Source organism: Oncorhynchus tshawytscha, linkage group LG11, assembly GCF_018296145.1.
Source record: "Oncorhynchus tshawytscha isolate Ot180627B linkage group LG11, Otsh_v2.0, whole genome shotgun sequence".
NCBI classification, from domain to species: domain Eukaryota; kingdom Metazoa; phylum Chordata; class Actinopteri; order Salmoniformes; family Salmonidae; genus Oncorhynchus; species Oncorhynchus tshawytscha.
The window spans coordinates 29,293,464-29,316,625 of NC_056439.1; the positions used below are offsets into that span (position 1 = coordinate 29,293,464).

Here is a 23,162-nt window from a genome sequence, read left to right on the forward strand (position 1 = left end):
CACAATAAGTTTGGTGAATTTTGGCCCATTCCTCCTGTAATTGAGTCAGGTTTCTAGGCCTCCTTGCTCGCACACACTTTTTCAGTTCAGCCCACAAATGTTCTATAGGATTGAGGTCAGGGCTTTGTGGTGGCCACTCCAATACCTTGACTTTGTTGTCCTTAAGCAATTTTGCCACAACGTTGGAAGTATGCTTGGGGTCATTGTCCATTTGGAAGACCCATTTGCGACCAAGCATTAACTTTCTGACTGATGTCTTGAGATGTTGCTTCAATAAATCAACATAATTTCCCTTCCTCACGATGCCATCTATTTTGTGAAGTGCACCAGTCCCTCCTGCAGCAAAGCACCCCCACAACATGATGCTGCCACCCCAATGCTTCACGGTTGGGATGTTGTTCTTCGGCTTGCAAGCCTCCCACCTTTTTCCTCCAAACAGAATGATGGTCATTATGGCCAAACAGTTCTATTTTTGTTTCATCAGAACAGAAGACATTTCTCCAAAAAGTACAATCTTTGTCCCCATGTGCAGTTGCAAACCATAGTCTGGCTTTTTTATGATGGTTTTGGAGCAGTGGCTTCTTCCTTGCTGAGCGGCCTTTCAAGTTATGTCGATATAGGACTCGTTTTACTGTGGATATAGATACTTTTGTACCTGTTTCTTCCAGCATCTTCACAAGGTCATTTGCTGTTCTGGGATCGATTTCCACTTTTCGCACCAAAGTACGTTCATCTCTAGGAGACAGAACTCATCTCCTTCCTGAACGGTATGATGGCTGCGTGGTCCCATGGTGTTTATACTTGCATACTATTGTTTGTACAGATGAAAGTGGTACCTTCAGGCGTTTGGAAATTGCTCCCAAGGATGAACTAGACTTGTGGAGGTCTTGGCTGATTTTTAATTTTTTTTCTCATGATGTCAAGCAAAGAGGCACTGAGTTTGAAGGTTGGCCTTGAAATACATCCACAGGTACACCTCCAATTGACTCAAATGATGTCAATTAGCCTATCAGAAGCTTCTAAAGCCATGACATAATTTTCTGGAATTTTCCAAGCTGTTTAAAGGCACAGTCAACTTAGTGTACGTAAACTTCTGACCCACTGGAATTGTGATACAGTGAAATAATCTGTAAACAATTGTTGGAAAAATGACTTGTGTCAGGCACAAAGTAGATGTCCTAACCGACCTGCCAAAACTATAGTTTTTTAACAATACATTTGTGGAGTGGTTGAAAAATAAGTCTGAGGACCCATGCCAAATCTTTTCAGTCTCCTGAGGGGGAATAGGTTTTGTCGTGCCCTCTTCACGAGAAAATAAGTTTTGAACGGTCATCCAACTCGGAATTGCAAGTCAGGAACTCAGGCCTTTTTCTAGAGCTCCGACCTGAAGTTTACTGAGTTCCCAGTTGTCTTGGAAGCACCATAAATTCAGAGAATGGCCAAATTTGCCCACGAAGGACAGCCGCGCCACCTTCCTGTTCAAGTGAGCACAGCACAACAAGGTGAGTCCAAACATGTATTTACGCCCAATTTCAGTTTTTGATTTGTTAAAAAAGTTTGAAATATCCAATAAATGTCGTTCCACTTCATGATTGTGTCCCACTTGTTGTTGATTCTTCACAAAAAAATACAGTTTTATATCTTTATGTTTGAAGCCTGAAATGTGGCAAAAGGTCGCAAAGTTCAAGGGGGCCGAATACTTTCGCAAGGCACTGTATGTATACTGTCGCTAAGAAAGTAATACTTAAGTGTATGTTGTGTAGTAAGCTGTTAGTGGCCCACGTGCCTCATCCTAATCATTTGGTCCCTTTCCCCCTCATAATTTAGCCTACTGTTCTGACTTGGTGGTGCACATGTAGTCTATAGCCTGTTTTAGATAAATGTAATCATTGAATATTGTAAGAGCTTTCATTGTCTGCTTTTATGCCCCCTTTATTTATCCTACAGTTCTGACTTGGTGCCCAGGGAGAATCGTGTATGAACGGTCTATGTAATGAATTCTGTTGCTGTACATTTCAAAAGTGCTGAACAATTAGTTATATTGACTACGGCCGTCCTAGCTCGCTCATTAATGTCTTAATCGAAATGACGGATTGCCTCTTATCCGCTCGTCATCCCCTTATGCCATAATGTAGTTTGTACATCTCAATTTTCAGTAGAAACCACATTTGTTTAAGCAAGTCAGCCATATCAGCTATGTTTTTTTAAGGCAGTAACTGAGGCTGAATGAACTGTTTCGCTGCCAGACAAGGCTCCGCTAATAGCCAGGTGTAGCAGTCGTAAGGTGTTGGGACTCTTCTGTTGGGACAGCTTTATGTAGGCCCTAACAGTTTGTGGGCACCGTTTGTCACAGTTATAGTTCAATTAATGTGTTATGTAGTGGTTTTGCTGGTATGCATTTAAGAGAATGAGCAGAGAAGCACGGGACAGTTATCTTTCCAAGGAAATGTACTTTCTAAATAGGCCTATGATTAGGCTATAGTTTACTACATTGCCTAGAAAATGCCTAAATATTGATCACCTATATTTTTCCACCTGAAATTCTTCCCACTCCTAAAAGGTAGGCAATACAAATAGCTCAAGAGTTAGTGCAAGTCTTTCCAACTCTGCTCTCTTCAAACTACATCTAGCACATTGGCTGATAAGGGCCATGTGAGAATCTCTGGTAGTTTAACCTATTTCTTAAATTATTTTTGCGCATTTGAAATTGCCTATAGGGCGCAAAATTGCTGGGACCATGGCTGGCAAGTGAACTGCATCACATACGCCTAAAATAACATTGCAGGACAGAGGTTGGGTTTGGGACCAGTTCTTGCGGTAGCGGGTGGGAGTCGGACAGAAAGCCAGCTGGTGCAGGTGAGAGCTGGAGGAAGAAATTGGTCTGGTGCAAACCTCTACTGTGCAGCACCATGATAGTAAAGCCTGTAACGTTAGAGCTGTTTATTACTGTTAGTGTGAAAATAAGGGAATTAGCTAGGGAAACTGACAGATCAATAACGTTACATTGACATACTGACTAATACAACCCACATTGCACTGAAAAAACATCCGAATATCAATCTTCAATCGTTTGGCCGATGGTTTCATTGTTTGAGTCAGGTCTAGTTAGATTGAGGCAAAAATAATAGCTAATGTAAGCCAACTTTTGGCCAGCTATCTCTCTATCAATTGGCAAAAGCTTGCCAAGTTAATTTACTTCTGAAACGTGACAAAACAAAGGCTACAAAACATGTCCATACAAACAACTGCTGTTTAATGTAGTAATAATAGCCACCTCATATTGCTATCTGACAGATAACTAAAGACTAGAGCTGACCTGGCTGTGGTAGCTACTCACTAGCGTAGCTTATTCATTCACCTCAGTCGAGAGGGGATGAAACATTAGCTAACGTCACATGTCAGTTACAATACTAGCTCAGCACTGTGAATAAACACAAGTTTCATTTTTTCCCTGTTAAGTTAAACAGCAGTTACCTTGCCAGCTACATCAGTCAACTAAAAAGTAGCCAGTTTCTGTTCCTTTCACAACTTAGGGAAAGAGCGTAACACGTAATCATCACGTAACTATGCTCAACTCTCCCATGTTGGTCCAGCCAACCTTCCAGAAGCTTTGCCTTCACACAGCCTGTCAGCCCGCTCTGTGGTGTCCGAGTGGTCCTAAATCCAGTCGGATAAACACTCCAAACAGCTTACCCGACCGCTTGGAGGTGTCCGTATGGTCCTAAAGCACACCGTTACCTCTTTCATGATAAAACTGGGGGTAAAAATGCAATTTCAGAATGTGGGGGGGACATGCTCCCCCCGTCCCCAGTGAAAGTTGCACCCCTGATGTTCAGTGTTGAAAAACTTTACCATTGACGAAAGTGAAAGTACAGCTATTTCCGGGCTACTTAGATGCATTTCGTTGCAGGTATTATCTAGCCTATCGTTCTTTTTTTAGGGGGGACCCCACAGTCCTGTTTTTGTGTAGTGAGGTTTTGAAATATAACATATAACATGAGAATTAAACCACAAAACAAATGCAGTCTTCTCCATTTGTTAGTTAAGTGAAAACTTTAGTTTCCTTCCTTTGTACTCATGTGTCTAGTATGAGTCCATCCCAAAGAAATCCATCCAACATCTACTGTATACTGTTCTCATAGTTCACTGATCATTTGTGTCAGCTTATTCATTATATTGTAGCTATAATGATAAGCAAATGTGTCATAAAGGTAATCATTATCTTGTACATAAAGTTTTATTTGAAGTCAATACATATTTGCCTGTTTATCATGTGAGATGCATGCAGGCCAACCCAGCACATGGTAGGATTGGGAAATATGTTTGAGACTGTTGAGACATGCTCTATGAAAACAAACTGCAAAGCATCAGATCACAGAAGCCAGCTACACCTACAGGAAAACCCATATCGTCATATGAGGAAGGAAGCAATGTTGCTAAAGAACAGCTCAACCGTCTTATAAAAGACAGCTCAGTATCCTCCTGAGCTGTCTATTTCTAAGCAACATTCAGTTCAACTGGACCACATGCAGTGGAGGTAGAACACTTGACCCATCATTAATATTAGCGCACACTGTGGAAGAATGAAGTTATTTCGAGGGTTGAGGGATGAAGCAGGTAAGGAATGATAATTTCTCAAGTCTAGAACTCAATGACATTGCATAGCGGAAAAATAAATCTAACAATTAAGCTTTCACTTCTTTAGTAGTTATTATTGACATAGCTATGCAATAGTTTATCTGTTTAAAACAGGTGATAAATTACATAGCCTCAAAGTGTTTTATGGCTGATTCAATCAAATCCGCTTTAGCCAACATCCACATAGCTGATGTTTTGACGGTGTTGGAGGTGAAACTGCGTTAAGGCAGTCAAATCCACAAGCTCTCCCCGCATTATCCCTAAAAGCGAAATTGCTGTTAGCTGAAATTGCTGTTGGCTGCACGGAATTGGATTAAAAGAAATCCCATGCAGCCTTGTTTACAAGTACGAACACTGAAATGTGAGATGTCATCTCACCTCGAATAGGCTGATATAAATCCTCATTATTTTGTTTAATAATTTTTCATTTGAGCATAATTACTGTATTTCTATATAACCTACACTTTCTCATTCTGGACTTCCACAGAAGTGGGATAGGTGTCACGTTCTGACCTTTTATTTCCTTTGTTTTGTCATTATTTAGTATGGTCAGGGTGTGAGTTGGAGTGGGCAGTCTATGTTTGTTTTTCTATGATTTGGGGATTTCTATGTTTCGGCCTAGTATGGTTCTCAATCAGAGGCAGGTGTCATTAGTTGTCTCTGATTGAGAATCATACTTAGGTAGCCTGGGTTTCACTGTTTGTTTGTGGGTGATTGTCTATGTTAGTTGCTTGTGTCAGTACAGTTCTCATTATAGCTTCACGGTCGTTTATTGTTTTGTATAGTTTGTATTCAGTGTTCAGTGCTTTCTTTAATTAAAAAATCATCATGAACACATACCACGCTGCATTTTGGTCCGCTCCTTACGACGATCGTGACAATAGGTGTGACTTTGTGAGATATTTTTTAGGTGGTTTGACACTTTATTCAGGCAGTAATGAAATAAGGAGACAGGCAAATGCTAGAAACAGTGGGAAGGTTGGAAGCAGGCAATGATCCCTGTTCTCAGGTGGAAGGTTGCATGCACCACGTGCCTGGGAATGTTACCACTACACCAAGGCTCTACACAGGAAATAGTAATAATGGTTGATGGCAGTGGCTAACCAAATCATAGTTTGCAGATTGCAAACATTTTGTATATTGTAATTTGGGTGAACTCTTTAAAATAGGGGTGGAAGAAAATCCTGCTTGCTCTCCAGGAGGGTTGGGAACCGCTGATCTATGTTTCCCAAGAGTTGAGTGTTTGAAAATGTTCTTGTTATAATAATACATTTCTCAAAATCACCAAACCTTCAGGAAGAATGCAATGAATATCAATATTCAGGTGGTTTAGGCCTACTAGTTGAAGATCCTTGACATCCTTTTACTCTACATAGACAAAATATGTGTTTATGAGTTGTGAGTGTTCCATAACTAGCATGTGCACAATACTAAAATCTCAGAAATTATATTTGATTCCTGGAGAAATGCTTATTTGTATGACTTATTCAAAACTGTCCATGAATGGCTGCAAAAATACATAGCCTCATATTATTCATTTTCAAAGACAAGTAGAAATATGAGATTTTAAACATTACACTGGCACACTGATTACACTGGCATAATTGGGAAGAAGTGGAATAACAAAGTAAGTGTGGGAATAACAGTAGGGTTCTTTCTGACAAGCACAGTAATTACCCTATATTTTAGCCAATTGTTAAGAATGACAATTGTTCCATGGACCAGACTAATTAAAGTAAATAGATAATAAAATCTCCTGAAAACAAGTTGTCATCTAAAACAGGCTATAGGCTACATATGCACCACCAAGTCAGAACAATAGGCTAAATTAAGAGGGGAAAAGGACCAACTGATTAGGGTGAGGGACATGGGCTACTAACAGCTTACTACACAACATACACTTAGTATTACTTTCTTAGCTACAGTATACATATCTCCCTGGTATGTTACATAATTTACGCAACAGCATACAATACATTTTTGGACTCACCTTGTTGTGCTGTGCTCACTTGAACAGGAAGGTGGCGTGACAGTCCTTCATAGGCTAATTTTGTCATCAAATTCTGGTATTCACTGGATTTATGGTGTTTGAAAGTTGAATCATGGGAACGTCACATATCAATGCAAAAATAACATGCAAAACAGGTGGGGCTCAAAACCCCCACCTGCCCTGAATGACGGGCTGCCACAGCGTCTTTTTACAGTTTTATAAACTCTGCAGAGAACGTTCTCTGGCTACGTTTCAAACTCATAAAAGACACACCCTCGTCTACTTACCCTTGCCTTATGCCCTTGGGGGAATCCCCGCGGCACGCGGCCATATTTGTCGTCGTTTCAAATGATTAGCCAAGCAAGGTTAAGTTTGCAACGTAAATTCCTCAGCCCTCGTTTTTAATTGTTCATCCACTAAGAAGAGTCAGACAAAACTTAAAACCTCAACGTCAATATGGTATATGGAGTCAACAACCAGCGTAAATCAAAACGAATGTAAATCAGTTAGAAATTGTGCTACTAATGCACGTAAAGGTCATTGTTTTTGTTTGGTTAGTTTTTGAAAAATGTAGAAATTAAACATTTTCCTTCTTCAGAAGTTCCAGCTAGGCAGGCTAATGTTAGCTAACTTAATAATTTGCTAGCTATCATACTGTAGGCGTATATTAATAATTATATAACGTTAGTTAATATAAGTAGACATGCAATCATAATTGACAGATGTATTTATTTTTTTCATATTTCTTTTGTCATTTGTATATTTTTAAAATTAGTATTCTTGTTTTTTATTGCAAAAAAAAACAGTATACATACAATAAGTATACAAACAGACAATTATAACATATGCTAGGGGCTACAAACAATTACAGATTATAGAAAGACTTGAAAAGATACACACATTGTTTTAACAGCTTTCTTATTAGAAGAATGTAGAATGGTCTTAATGTACTGCTCGAATTCCTTATAGACAACACGGAATTATGTTTTTTTATTCGTGAATTTACATTTGTGAATATTACATTTTATACCATCAGCACAATTAGATTCATGAGGTAAAAATGTTTCTTTATCCTTATTATAGTTAAGGAAACTGAGCAGCACATTCTCCCATAAAACAACAAGACATCAAGAATATTAACAATTATAAATACTATGAATATATTTCCATCATTTCTTTACATGTAGACAATGCCAAAATGAATGCAAAACTGTTTCTGGGTGCTTAACACAAAAAGTACAGTTAATGTTAATGTATTTTTTGTTTCTTCAGGTAATGATTTGCAGGGTAATACTTATGGATCATTCTGAAAGAGACCTCTTTGACCTTGTTATTAACAAGCAGGTATTTGTGTGGTAATAACCAGACTTTTTTCCAACAGATATTATTGACAAATGTATTCCAGTAAGTTGTGACATAAGGAATGGATAAAATATCCCTTTGAAATAAAGCATGTATAGATCTGTTGTTCTGAGGGAGCAAGGAGAAACACAGTTTTCCTATTGGAGAGTCAACTGGATTAAGCAAGGGTAGGTCAAGAAGGAGATGTCTGGTTACATCTTTAAACAACAGAGTTCCAAATAGAATAGCATCAAAGACTATGGCAAACTCTCTAGGTGTAACAGGGATATTGTGATAAGATAACAAGATAACGAGATAACAAATTCCTCATAATTGAGTAACAATCCTTCTGCATTGAAAAGTTCACTCACCAGCAGGATATGATTATTGAACCAGTTCTTAAAAAATAAAGACTTGTTTCTATACCAAATATCCTTATTGTTCAAAATGAAATACCTATGTGGGGAAAAGTATGTTTATATATTAACGACCACTCTAAGGATACTTGCCTATGAAAAGCAGATCATTTTGTAGGAATCATATGAATGTTATAGTTACAAAGTTACATACAATTGAAGCCACCTAAATGGGAGAAGATTTAATGAGGGATGAAATTCCAAATTGAATTTCGATTCTTTAAGAAATGTTTAGCCCAATTTATCTTTAAAGTAATATTCAGATTATTCAAAAAATTGAGATTTTTTTTTGTGGAATCCCTCTGGCTGTTCTGCTTTTTGTGTTTCACATGTTACTGTTTAATACAAATAAAAGTGTAAACTCGTCAGGCGTCAGGATCAGAAGTGTTCACTTAATTTGACGCTTGAGGGGAAGAGGGTGTGTTTTAAGTTTTTGGAATGCCGCCTTTCTCTCCATTCAGCGCCACTCTAATCTTGAGGGGCGTTTCTTTAAAACATGCAACCAATTATCTTGATCCCTTAGATATTTAGACCAATCATATTCTTCAATGTGTGGCCGTTGACAGTGTGTGGCAGGGCAGGACCATTATAGATGTTCCGCTCGTGATGTTAAATTGCAGGCGCATATATGCTCCGATTTCAGAATGAGTTGGAGCACAGTTGAAAAGTTAAGGCGCTGACTATATAATCGACTAATTACAAAATAAATTCAGTACTTTTCAATGCGTGAGATATAAGACGTGTGCCGTGCGAGCGTGAGAAGAGGGTCAATGCGTGTATTTCACGACCAATGCGTGAGAGTTGGCAACTCTGGTTCTACGCTATACAAGTAAAGTGGTCAGTCCTGTCGGGAGAGTAGAGCTATTCCTTTCGGTTCACACTTATTTTTCTATCAGGCTTAAGGTATGTCTATACTGAATGCTTTCTTTTACACATACTGAACGTTTGCTTATGATCTCAAAATTCTAATTAACAAAATATACATAGCAATGATATCTGCAGAATATATATCTTATCTTTTACCCACTTTTTTAGGGTAACGTTAGATAAAGATATTGCCAGATAAAAAGGCCTTACATTTTTAAATATTGTAGCGAATTTGGGGGGGTTAGCCACGACCAGGACCCAACCCTGTTCAGCGACTGTCAAACTAACACCTTAATCAAATCAAATAGTATTGGTCACATACACATTTTTAGCAGTAGCGAAATGCTTAACCGTTATACTAAACGGTCCAAACTGATGAGTTCGCTATGTGTTGTGTTAATGTCGCTGCAACATTTAACAGCGCAGCAGATTGAATACCATCAGTTTACTGCACATTGTGTCTGTAAAACACCCCCATCGGCATGCCACCTCTGATGATAATGCAGTAAGTGTCCATCTGTCTCTGACTGTCTTTCTATAGTGATGAGGACCCTCAGGACTAGAAACACAGTCTTGGGAACAGGATCCACTGAGCCAAACTCTTCAGTGGAACACAGTGGAAAGACAACATCAGATGGAAGAAAGTTTAAACCTTTAACATTGCCCCGGATCCTAAGACGGAATTCCAAGAGTAACACCAACATCACTGCTCCAGATGTCCCCAACACATCCAGTGTTATTACTGCCCCTCTGGAGGGTGAGTAAACACTGCAATGAGTTCTACCTTTTATCTGTCATTGCATCGTATTTTCAAATGATTCCTTTCTTGTCAAAGTTTATCAAAATCCCTGTGGAATTTACATTTCCCTTATGACTGATTCATTTGTTTATTTAACATCTGTAGATGGTTAGTATAACCAATATCATACAGTACATTCATATGCAAATGTTTTATGGCATATAGTTTAGACACTGTAAACACTACACAGTCTTTGTTGTCTTTCCCCTCAGAGTTGTTGACTTTTGAGCAGAACCTTGAGAGAAATTGCCTGTCTGCTGCTGGCCAACAGCTGATTGAGAGAGAGGAGCGTCTATATGGACAGATCTCAGAAGAGGTGGTTCAGTCAACCACAGAGTGGGAGAAGGAGGAAGAGCAGTTCACCAGAGATCACAAAGCCCTCCTCAGCCACATAGACCTGGTTGTAAAGAGTTCTCTCAGTCCAGATGAAGACAGTCTTGAGGCTCTGAAGTCTGCAGTGAAAGCTATCCTACAGGAGGAGGAGCAGGATAGGCGATGGCTGAAGCAGGTGGGTAAACAGCCTGCCTGGAGGCCCAGTGAGTGTAGACGTCACCACAACACTGTCCTCCAGAGCCTGGTGGAGGAGCGTATGGACAATGCCGAATTGCCTCCTGAAGAGAGCAACAAGCTACGCTCCTCCCTGCAGAGGGATATCTGTGGGAAGGGCAGGCGGCTGCAGAAGGACCTGCTGAGGGTGGTGAAGGATGTAAAGGGCTGCTACCCAGAGGACATGGATATCTGCAACTTCTATGGAAAGATGTATCACCAAGCCTTCAGCGCAGGGATGAGGAATATTGAAGAGTATGGGCTGGGCATGGATGACTGCTCTTACCTCCTGTATTGGGTGAATGTTGCCTACCCAGAGTGAGTGATGTCTTGTTTGTGTTTGGTTATTAAAATACTATATAATGAGGTTAGGAAATGTGACTGACTAGCATAGTAACTCCTGGTTTTTGTCTTAGAATTCTACAAAATCCGGAACTGACCAAGGTGATTAACCCTGAAATGTTAGGAAAGCTGTTGACTGAGGAGTTGACAACACCATTGGAGAATCAATGTCTTACTTACAAAGAGGTAAATATGATTTCAATTAAAATGTGTCCTGCAAACTGGACCACAGCTTTCTGACCCATGTGTTTATGTTTTTGTACAGCAAAAGATTAGGGGCTCTATTCAGTCTGTATTGCTGAAGAATTAAAGATTGTGCGTTAGAAATGTGAAGGTAATATCTGATTGAGCCGACATATGCAGCGTTTATCTTGAATAAAGTCTTCACTAACGCAAGAACATTGCCTTTAAATTTCAATCATGCTGTAACGCTGAACTTCCGCAATATGGTTTAAATAGAGCCCTAGATTTGCCCATCTACAGATGTAGGATCTTGCAACAACAAAAAACGATTCAGTTTAAAAGGCTTCTAAAGTTAGTAATTTCCACTTAAAATGTTCAGACTTGATTTGCCCTTACTAAAAATGTATCCACCTCTCCAAAAATGTCAATTTATAATCCACACAATAATTCACATTTCCTGTTGCTGCAGGATTATTTTCCTGCTGTCAGATGCAGGCTCAAATTAAGATCCTACATCTGGAGATGTAAAAGATGGCTTGTGGATCATTAAAAAAAGTTTATGGTAATAAGCCAACAATGTTTTTGGTTCCAGGTAGAACTATTTTGGGTTCCATGTAGGATCCTCTGGGGAAAGGGTTCTACATGGAACCCAATAGGGTTCTATCTGGAACCAAAAATAGTTCTTCTATGGGAAGAGCCAAAGAACCCTTTTGGAACCCTTTTTTCTAAGTGTCTGAGCTTATTACATTAACTTTTTTTATGTTATATTTTAGGTTATAGATAGCACCGTTTTTTTCTAAGAGTGCAGAGATAAATGTTTCCCTTGTTAGATGCATTGTTTTGTTGATGCCCTGTTTTCAGACAGAGGTGCAGACATTGATCAACAAAGTGCTGATGGTGGAGGAGCAAGCCTGGATGGAGGGGTCTGTGCCTGAGCTCAGAGACGACTGTTACTTTAGCCCCTTGGCCATCGACGTAATTCAGGTAGACATTATATAGGAAATATTTGGCATCCTCATGCCTTTATTGCTCTAACTATTCCGTTAGTCACAAATTAGGTTGTTGATTTTAACAGGGATTAATTTAATACATTTTCTATTTCACTGTCCCTTTAGTTTATTAATGCTGCAGTGAAATCAATAGAGACAGTTTTGGGAGCCATGTCCAAAGTCCAGATAATTGTGTGCCTATTGAAGGACTTCTTGAATAGGTACTACAGTATACACTTTTTGCAGGAAATAATTGCATGATCTGAAGTTACAATGCATTGTATTGTATTCTACTCCAAATACTATCAAATTATGATTATCTATTACTAATATACCAAATTACACACTTGCAGCTATAAGAAATTCCAGGAGAAAGTTCTCAAGGGAAGCAACAATGGAAACAGCAGAACTGTGATAATGGCCAATCTTGCCTGTGTTGAACAATTTAGGTATGTTTTACTTTTCTTTTCAGTTTTTTATATCCAAATTGATTGGACCACGATGACATCTAGTCATCTAATTTGATGTCTATGATTTCACACAGGGACTATATTGTAAACAAAGCCGATATCTTCCCAGTGGATGTAAAGGAATGCTGTCTGTCCATAGTAGCTGAAATGAAAAACATTGGCTACACATTTTTAACAAGCCTTATACACAAGGATCTCAAGGTAAAGCTGACTTACACAATTCATCTCTCTTTGATTTTGCGTCTGAGTCAAGTAATATAAAGTGTAATGTACCTACTTGCCTGTCCTTGCTCTTAATTCAGTACTGATCTATTGTCTATCTGCCCTCGCCACACACACACACAGTCTCAGTACAGAGATCTGGGGACGCCTGTCTGGTTGGAGAAGAAGAAACAGGTGTTTGAGAAGCTGTTTGAAGGAATTAACAAACACACCCAGGATCTTAAGGGCTTGACTAACTCCTGTCATCAGGTAAATTGATTAACAGATTGATTGAGAGATTGAATGGCTAATTTCCTGGTTGGTTGGTAGGTTGGTTAATTGATAGATTGAGAAATCAATTGGTTGGTTGGTTGATTAATTGGTCGAATGGTTATACAGGAGCTGCTGAGCCAGCTGCACTTGGAGGTGACAGTGGAGTATGTGAGGAGGCTACTGAAGAGGAAGATCAAGCTGAGAGACAAAGAGATGCAGGAGCAGGCGGCCAGGTCGGTGTGTGAGGATGGCCAGAGACTACACAAACTGTTCACTGAAGCGGTGAGAATACACTTACACACACACACACACACACACACACACACACACACACACACACAGAAGATCATATTGTGTTTGTTGTCACAGGGTTCCAGGGAGGAGTGGCTAAGTGACATCCTTCCCAAGATTGCTGAAGTGCTGAAACTCCAAGACATTTCCTCCATACAGCTGGAGATAGTGACTCTGAGTCAAGCTTACCCTGATCTCAGGTTAAACTTTCATACTTGTTATTCACATAACTGTTGTTAGACAATACTGTAGCTATGTGATTTTGTATTTCCTTTGCATATTCTAATGCAGTGATTGCTTATATTGATACAGCTGAAACAGTTCCTTTTATAATGCTAAATTCAGTTACAGTGCCTTTCAGAAAGCCAATAACACACGGCAGATGATGCTGTGTTTGCGTTGAACACCCAGTGAGCTCAACCTTTTCCACTTTGACCCACAGTGAATTCCAGGTGTCCGCCCTGCTTAGCCTCAAATCCAACCTTTCTGCCTCTGCCGTGAGGAGGGTAAAGAAGACCCTCCTGGACAACCAGGACACCACCAGCTCCCAGGATGTCCCATCTTTTTTCTCCAAGGTACAGGTCAAATGAGTGTTGAATACTCTTAATGGGTCACGTCTGCAATGCTCTTGTAAGGAAAGTACCCTAAAGAGGGGACTAGCGTGGTTCTGGTTCCGGTTCTGACTGAAATGTTCGCTTATAAATTGTTCTGTGGACACCATAGATTGAAATAGCATGCATTCAGCGATAGACCTAGATTTCACGGACTCGGGACTATATATCTTCCACCTGTATACCTCAGGCTGTGAAATCTGACATCACTTGAAGCTGGGATGTCCTGCCTACCATTTCATTCACTCTTCCAACTCTCCATCAACTCCTGGCTGAATGCTACGTCACTGCCGTTGACAAAGCACATGCCTGCAATCCTTAGATCCTAGCGTAGCAGGAGAGAATGGTTTCATCAAAGTCATCAACAATAATTCAGAGATTTTAAATAAATGTTTTTTCTGTTTGCCATAGACAGACGAGATTAATATGAGAAGAATGGCCAGTTCATAATGAGTAGAGAATATGCACATTTTCTCTAACATGAAACCTGTATTTTACAGTTATAAGGAAGTTGACATTTTATAGTTAGTCGTTTTAGAATTTGATTGTACTATATTTAGAAAGCATATCCGTCATTTCAAGCCTCATTCATACATTTGTGTAGAATAGCAAATGCATCATAAAATATTTAATATGTGTATCATATTTGTACTGTGTACTTGAGCGTGTGTCCTCGAAAGTGACTACACCTCAGCAATTTTTTTTTAAATACCAGAAAGGTGGGATTTTAATCTTTCTTGGAGTATTCTGCATTACACATGATTGTTTATTGCCATCTCATTATAAATAATTACTTGTGGGTACATAGATTATAATTTAGATGACATTTTCCCTTGAACCACATTAACAGCCTTGTCGCGTTTACACGATAGGCATTTCAAGTGAGTCAGGCTGCCAATTCTTCCAGGTTAATGTCCCTATATCCCCTGGAAGACTGTCAGTTTTGATAATAGTTTGTGATAAGGATTTAAGGGAAACACCATTCTTTGATATCCTCTGGGATACCATTGAGGAAGCATGTTGTGTATGGGACTGTCCATTGAAAAAGATCAAATAAATACCATCCTAGGTCTCTAATGGGGCCATCCAAAACGCATTCAAATTGACTTGCTGATTACTGTATGTGTTGTGAATTACTGTACATTTTGGAATTTCCAATATCGGAGTACTACTCTCACAACCCAAAAAGACTGTTAGGGATTTCCTTCTCAGCGGAAGAAGCACAATCACTGATAGCCTTACTGCCGTTGTCTCCATCTACAGGGCACTAATGGTTCTAAGTCTTTCCATTAGGCATTTTTGATGAGGATTAAAACACTTGACCTGAAAATGATAAACTTTGGGTAGTTTTAATTCCAATTTCTCTTAAGAGTAAATAATAACTTGCCATATAGTACCTTTTTAAAAAGTTGACAAAGACATGTAAACAGAGTTCCAAATATTGTGCAGTAGAGTGAGAACCTGATGGTCATGTTGTTTAGAATGGGGGTCGTTATTGTCCTCTACCTGAGACTTCCCAGTTCCCACACTCAGCAGTAAAAAAGGCAGCCATACCAGGCTGCAGACTGGTTTGGGACAGGGAAATGGAGTACACTTCCTGGCTTGCCTCGAGAACTTCCCAGGTCTGTCTCTGTGACAGTCCTCCCTTCCAATGCAGCAGGGTAGGCAGGTGCTCCATAGTACTACAAGAGAGGTAAACATATAACAATACATCATATTGGAGATATCAAGCCTGTACTCAAGCTAATCCCTATGGAGTAAATTAGTCAGTGCTGTGGATCATGCAGACTTTGGAAACCCTGTGGCATACTCATCTGTGTGAAGTGGGGCTGTTTAACTTTGTACTGCTTCTTAACGATTTTATGTTGTATTTTGCATGTTGAATTATTTATGTAATAAAAAGAGCAATTCATTACATGTATGTGAGGCACCTCTGTGTAGTTGACATTTCTCAATTTCTCCTTCATGGATTCAACAATTGTGGTTATTTAGTATTTTCTGCCTTACTCAAGGATTTCCCTTCAATTGGTTAGTCAATGATTCCAAGTAATTGTTACCATTCTGTCAATTAAAATGGAAAGTATACACTCTAAGCACTTGTCTAGCCAACCATGATTTATTTTGTGTATCAGTTCCAGGTAAACACTCACTTTACCAGTAAGCTACACTACCGGTCCAAATTTTTAGAACACCTACTCATTCAAGGGTTTTCCTTTATTTTTGCTATTTTCTACATTGTAGAATAATAGGCCAGTTCATCTGATGCAGCTCTCCATCACTCTCCGTCTTGGTAAAATAGCCCTTATACAGCCTGGAGGTGTGTTGGGTCATTGTCCTGTTGAAAAACAAATTCTAGTCCCACTAAGCCCAAACCAGATGGGATGGTATATCGCTGCAGCATGCTGTGGTAGCCATGCTGGTTAAGTGTGCCTTGAATTCTAAATACATCACAGACCGTGTCACCAGCAAAGCACCAACACACCATAACACCTCCTCCTCCATGCTTTACGGTTGGAAATACACATGCGAAGATCATCCGTTCACCCACACCGCATCTCACAAGGACACGGCAGTTGGAACCAAAAACCTCAAATTTGGACTCCAGACCAAAGGACCCGTTTCCACCGGTCTAATGTCCATTGCTCGTGTTTCTTGGCCCAAGCAAGTCTCTTATTATTGTTATCCTTTAGTAGTGGTTTCTTTGCAGCAATTCAACCATGAAGGCCTGATTCACACAGTCTCCTCTGAACAGTTGATGTTGAGATGTGTCTGTTACTTGAACTCTGAAGCATTTATTTGTCCTGCAATTTCTAAGGCTGATAATTCTAATGAACTTATCCTCTGCAGCATCCATCCTTCCATTCCTGTGGCGGTCTTCATGAGAGCCAGTTTCATCATAGCGCTTGATTGTTTTTGCGACTGCACTTGAAGAAACTTTCAATGTTCTTGAAATTTTCCGTATTGACTGACCTTCATGTCTTAAAGTAATGATGGACTGTCATTTCTCTTTGCTTATTTGAGTTGTTCTTGCCATAATATGGACTTGATATTTGACCAAATAGGGCTATCTTCTGTATACCACCCTTACCCTGTCACAACACAACTGATTGTCTCAAATGCGTTAAGGAAAGAAATTCCACAAATTAACTTTTAAGAAGGCACACCTGTTAATTGAAATGCATTCCAGGTGACTACCTCATGAAGCTGGTTGGGAGAATGCCAAGAGTGTGCAAAGCTGTCATCAAGGAAAAGGATAGCTATTTGAAGAATATCAAATATAAAATAAATGATTTGTTCAACACTTCTTTTTGTTTACTCCATGTTTCCATATGTGTTATTTTATAGTTTTGACATCTTCACCATGATTCTACAATGTAGAAACTGGTAAAAATAAAGAAAAACCTTTGAATGACTAGATGTTCTAAAACTTTTGACCGGTAGTGTACCTATGACTTTGGAAGGAGGAAGGAAACCACATTAACAGCCTGGTTGTTAACAGGATAGATGTTTCAAGTGAATCATGCTGCCAATTCTTCCAGGTTAATGTCTTTATCTCCACTGGAAGACTGTCAGTGATTTGATAATAGTTTGTGATAATGATATAAAGGGAAACACCATACTGTCCATTGAAAAAAAAGATAAGCTAAATACCATCCTACCTCTCCAATGGAGCCATCCAAAATGCATTCAAATTGACTTACTGATTACTGTATGTGTACATTTTGGAATTTCCAATATTTGAGTACTACTCTCACAAGCCCAGAAGACTGTCAGGGATTTCCTTTCTCAGGGGAAGCACAATTACCGATAGCCTTACTGCCTTTGTCTCCATCTACAGGGCATGACTCACTACCATGAAGTCTTTCCATGAGGCATTTTTGATGAGGATTAAAATCACTTGACCTCAAAATGAAAAACATTAGGCAGTTTTAATTCCAATTTCAGACACATATTTATTTTCTTCTTTAAGACATTAAATAATAACTTGCCATATAATACCTTTAAAAAGTTGACGAAGACATGTAAACATAGTTCCCAAATATTGTGTTGTCGGTTGAGAACTTGAGGGTCATGTTGTTAGAGTGGGGTCGTTATTGTCCTTTGCCTGAAACGTCCCAGTTCACACACTCAGCAGCAAAGAAGGCAGTCAAACCAGGGTGCAGACCTGGTTTGGGAGAGGTCAATGGGGTACACTTCCTGGCTTGCCTCCAGAACCTCCCGGGTCAGTCTCCATGACAGGCCTCCCTTCCAGCGCAGCAGGGCTGGAAGGTGCTCAGCAGCACTACAACAGAGATAAACATTTATCAATACATAATATTGGAGATATCAAGCCTGTTCTCAAGCTAATCCATATGTAATAAAATTACATTCAGTGCTGTGGACCATGCAGACTTTTGAAACCCTATGGTATACTCTGTTTTACCTTGTATTGGCGTTGTCCCTCAGTATCTCACTGACTATTATCTTGAGACTTTCAATGTCGCTGCACTCCAGCACTTCTCTCACTTTAATCAGTATCATGTTCCACTGTTTAACATCAGGATTCTGAAAGAAATCACTAATGTCAGTAGAAGAATGTTGACCTTTTAAAGTAATTACACATTCTGAGAAGAACCAGCTGCATCTTATCAGGTAGAAAGGCGGCATTTATAGTAATTGGTGTACAACAGGACTAGCTTTTTGTTTCATCAAAGTCATCAACAATAATTCAGAGATTTTAAATAAATGTTTTTTCTGTTTGCCATAGACAGACGAGATTAATATGAGAAGAATGGCCAGTTCATAATGAGTAGAGAATATGCACATTTTCTCTAACATGAAACCTGTATTTTACAGTTATAAGGAAGTTGACATTTTATAGTTAGTCGTTTTAGAATTTGATTGTACTATATTTAGAAAGCATATCCGTCATTTCAAGCCTCATTCATACATTTGTGTAGAATAGCAAATGCATCATAAAATATTTAATATGTGTATCATATTTGTACTGTGTACTTGAGCGTGTGTCCTCGAAAGTGACTACACCTCAGCAATATTTTTTTTTAAATACCAGAAAGGTGGGATTTTAATCTTTCTTGGAGTATTCTGCATTACACATGATTGTTTATTGCCATCTCATTATAAATAATTACTTGTGGGTACATAGATTATAATTTAGATGACATTTTCCCTTGAACCACATTAACAGCCTTGTCGTTTACACGATAGGCATTTCAAGTGAGTCAGGCTGCCAATTCTTCCAGGTTAATGTCCCTATATCCCCTGGAAGACTGTCAGTTTTGATAATAGTTTGTGATAAGGATTTAAGGGAAACACCATTCTTTGATATCCTCTGGGATACCATTGAGGAAGCATGTTGTGTATGGGACTGTCCATTGAAAAAGATCAAATAAATACCATCCTAGGTCTCTAATGGGGCCATCCAAAACGCATTCAAATTGACTTGCTGATTACTGTATGTGTTGTGAATTACTGTACATTTTGGAATTTCCAATATCGGAGTACTACTCTCACAACCCAAAAAGACTGTTAGGGGATTTCCCTTCTCAGCGGAAGAAGCACAATCACTGATAGCCTTACTGCCGTTGTCTCCATCTACAGGGCACTAATGGTTCTAAGTCTTTCCATTAGGCATTTTTGATGAGGATTAAAACACTTGACCTGAAAATGAAAAACTTTGGGTAGTTTTAATTCCAATTTCTCTTAAGAGTAAATAATAACTTGCCATATAGTACCTTTTTAAAAAGTTGACAAAGACATGTAAACAGAGTTCCAAATATTGTGCAGTAGAGTGAGAACCTGATGGTCATGTTGTTTAGAATGGGGTCGTTATTGTCCTCTACCTGAGACTTCCCAGTTCCCACACTCAGCAGTAAAAAGGCAGCCATACCAGGCTGCAGACCTGGTTTGGGACAGGGAAATGGAGTACACTTCCTGGCTTACCTCCAGAACTTCCCAGGTCTGTCTCTGTGACAGTCCTCCCTTCCAATGCAGCAGGGTAGGCAGGTGCTCCATAGTACTACAAGAGAGGTAAACATATAACAATACATCATATTGGAGATATCAAGCCTGTACTCAAGCTAATCCCTATGGAGTAAATTAGTCAGTGCTGTGGATCATGCAGACTTTGGAAACCCTGTGGCATACTCATCTGTGTGAAGTGGGGCTGTTTAACTTTGTACTGCTTCTTAACGATTTTATGTTGTATTTTGCATGTTGAATTATTTATGTAATAAAAAGAGCAATTCATTACATGTATGTGAGGCACCTCTGTGTCGTTGACATTTCTCAATTTCTCCTTCATGGATTCAACAATTGTGGTTATTTAGTATTTTCTGCCTTACTCAAGGATTTCCCTTCAATTGGTTAGTCAATGATTCCAAGTAATTGTTACCATTCTGTCAATTAAAATGGAAAGTATACACTCTAAGCACTTGTCTAGCCAACCATGATTTATTTTGTGTATCAGTTCCAGGTAAACACTCACTTTACCAGTAAGCTACACTACCGGTCCAAATTTTTAGAACACCTACTCATTCAAGGGTTTTCCTTTATTTTTGCTATTTTCTACATTGTAGAATAATAGGCCAGTTCATCTGATGCAGCTCTCCATCACTCTCCGTCTTGGTAAAATAGCCCTTATACAGCCTGGAGGTGTGTTGGGTCATTGTCCTGTTGAAAAACAAATTCTAGTCCCACTAAGCCCAAACCAGATGGGATGGTATATCGCTGCAGCATGCTGTGGTAGCCATGCTGGTTAAGTGTGCCTTGAATTCTAAATACATCACAGACCGTGTCACCAGCAAAGCACCAACACACCATAACACCTCCTCCTCCATGCTTTACGGTTGGAAATACACATGCGAAGATCATCCGTTCACCCACACCGCATCTCACAAGGACACGGCAGTTGGAACCAAAAACCTCAAATTTGGACTCCAGACCAAAGGACCCGTTTCCACCGGTCTAATGTCCATTGCTCGTGTTTCTTGGCCCAAGCAAGTCTCTTATTATTGTTATCCTTTAGTAGTGGTTTCTTTGCAGCAATTCAACCATGAAGGCCTGATTCACACAGTCTCCTCTGAACAGTTGATGTTGAGATGTGTCTGTTACTTGAACTCTGAAGCATTTATTTGTCCTGCAATTTCTAAGGCTGATAATTCTAATGAACTTATCCTCTGCAGCATCCATCCTTCCATTCCTGTGGCGGTCTTCATGAGAGCCAGTTTCATCATAGCGCTTGATTGTTTTTGCGACTGCACTTGAAGAAACTTTCAATGTTCTTGAAATTTTCCGTATTGACTGACCTTCATGTCTTAAAGTAATGATGGACTGTCATTTCTCTTTGCTTATTTGAGTTGTTCTTGCCATAATATGGACTTGATATTTGACCAAATAGGGCTATCTTCTGTATACCACCCTTACCCTGTCACAACACAACTGATTGTCTCAAATGCGTTAAGGAAAGAAATTCCACAAATTAACTTTTAAGAAGGCACACCTGTTAATTGAAATGCATTCCAGGTGACTACCTCATGAAGCTGGTTGGGAGAATGCCAAGAGTGTGCAAAGCTGTCATCAAGGAAAAGGATAGCTATTTGAAGAATATCAAATATAAAATAAATGATTTGTTCAACACTTCTTTTTGTTTACTCCATGTTTCCATATGTGTTATTTTATAGTTTTGACATCTTCACCATGATTCTACAATGTAGAAACTGGTAAAAATAAAGAAAAACCTTTGAATGACTAGATGTTCTAAAACTTTTGACCGGTAGTGTACCTATGACTTTGGAAGGAGGAAGGAAACCACATTAACAGCCTGGTTGTTAACAGGATAGATGTTTCAAGTGAATCATGCTGCCAATTCTTCCAGGTTAATGTCTTTATCTCCACTGGAAGACTGTCAGTGATTTGATAATAGTTTGTGATAATGATATAAAGGGAAACACCATACTGTCCATTGAAAAAAAAGATAAGCTAAATACCATCCTACCTCTCCAATGGAGCCATCCAAAATGCATTCAAATTGACTTACTGATTACTGTATGTGTACATTTTGGAATTTCCAATATTTGAGTACTACTCTCACAAGCCCAGAAGACTGTCAGGGGATTTCCTTTCTCAGGGGAAGCACAATTACCGATAGCCTTACTGCCTTTGTCTCCATCTACAGGGCATGACTCACTACACATGAAGTCTTTCCATGAGGCATTTTTGATGAGGATTAAAATCACTTGACCTCAAAATGAAAAACATTAGGCAGTTTTAATTCCAATTTCAGACACATATTTATTTTCTTCTTTAAGACATTAAATAATAACTTGCCATATAATACCTTTAAAAAGTTGACGAAGACATGTAAACATAGTTCCCAAATATTGTGTTGTCGGTTGAGAACTTGAGGGTCATGTTGTTAGAGTGGGGTCGTTATTGTCCTTTGCCTGAAACGTCCCAGTTCACACACTCAGCAGCAAAGAAGGCAGTCAAACCAGGGTGCAGACCTGGTTTGGGAGAGGTCAATGGGGTACACTTCCTGGCTTGCCTCCAGAACCTCCCGGGTCAGTCTCCATGACAGGCCTCCCTTCCAGCGCAGCAGGGCTGGAAGGTGCTCAGCAGCACTACAACAGAGATAAACATTTATCAATACATAATATTGGAGATATCAAGCCTGTTCTCAAGCTAATCCATATGTAATAAAATTACATTCAGTGCTGTGGACCATGCAGACTTTTGAAACCCTATGGTATACTCTGTTTTACCTTGTATTGGCGTTGTCCCTCAGTATCTCACTGACTATTATCTTGAGACTTTCAATGTCGCTGCACTCCAGCACTTCTCTCACTTTAATCAGTATCATGTTCCACTGTTTAACATCAGGATTCTGAAAGAAATCACTAATGTCAGTAGAAGAATGTTGACCTTTTAAAGTAATTACACATTCTGAGAAGAACCAGCTGCATCTTATCAGGTAGAAAGGCGGCATTTATAGTAATTGGTGTACAACAGGACTAGCTTTTTGTTTCATCAAAGTCATCAACAATAATTCAGAGATTTTAAATAAATGTTTTTTCTGTTTGCCATAGACAGACAATATTAATATGAGAAGAATGGCCAGTTCATAATGAGTAGAGAATATGCACATTTTCTCTAACATGAAACCTGTATTTTACAGTTATAAGGAAGTTGACATTTTATAGTTAGT

The 23,162-nt window shown here is 39.2% G+C and overlaps 1 protein-coding gene across 2 annotated transcripts; it reads left to right on the top strand.

The window, feature by feature from the left end:
• The first annotated feature begins 4,429 nt into the window (after positions 1-4,429).
• LOC112261682 (tumor necrosis factor alpha-induced protein 2) lies at positions 4,430-14,597 on the top strand. Of its 2 annotated transcripts, none has more exons than XM_024437204.2 (12): positions 4,430-4,617; positions 9,794-10,009; positions 10,264-10,915; positions 11,014-11,125; positions 11,984-12,106; positions 12,238-12,332; positions 12,465-12,560; positions 12,656-12,782; positions 12,927-13,052; positions 13,182-13,337; positions 13,425-13,546; positions 13,789-14,597. In XM_024437204.2, exons 1-12 carry the CDS (start codon positions 4,584-4,586, stop codon positions 13,934-13,936), a joined length of 2,007 nt encoding a protein of 668 aa, XP_024292972.1. In that variant the 5' UTR covers positions 4,430-4,583; the 3' UTR covers positions 13,937-14,597. The 2 variants fall into 2 exon arrangements, with proteins under 2 accessions (XP_024292972.1, XP_024292973.1); XM_024437205.2 differs by lacking the exon at positions 4,430-4,617 and adding an exon at positions 8,811-9,288.
• Positions 14,598-23,162: the final 8,565 nt, after the last annotated feature.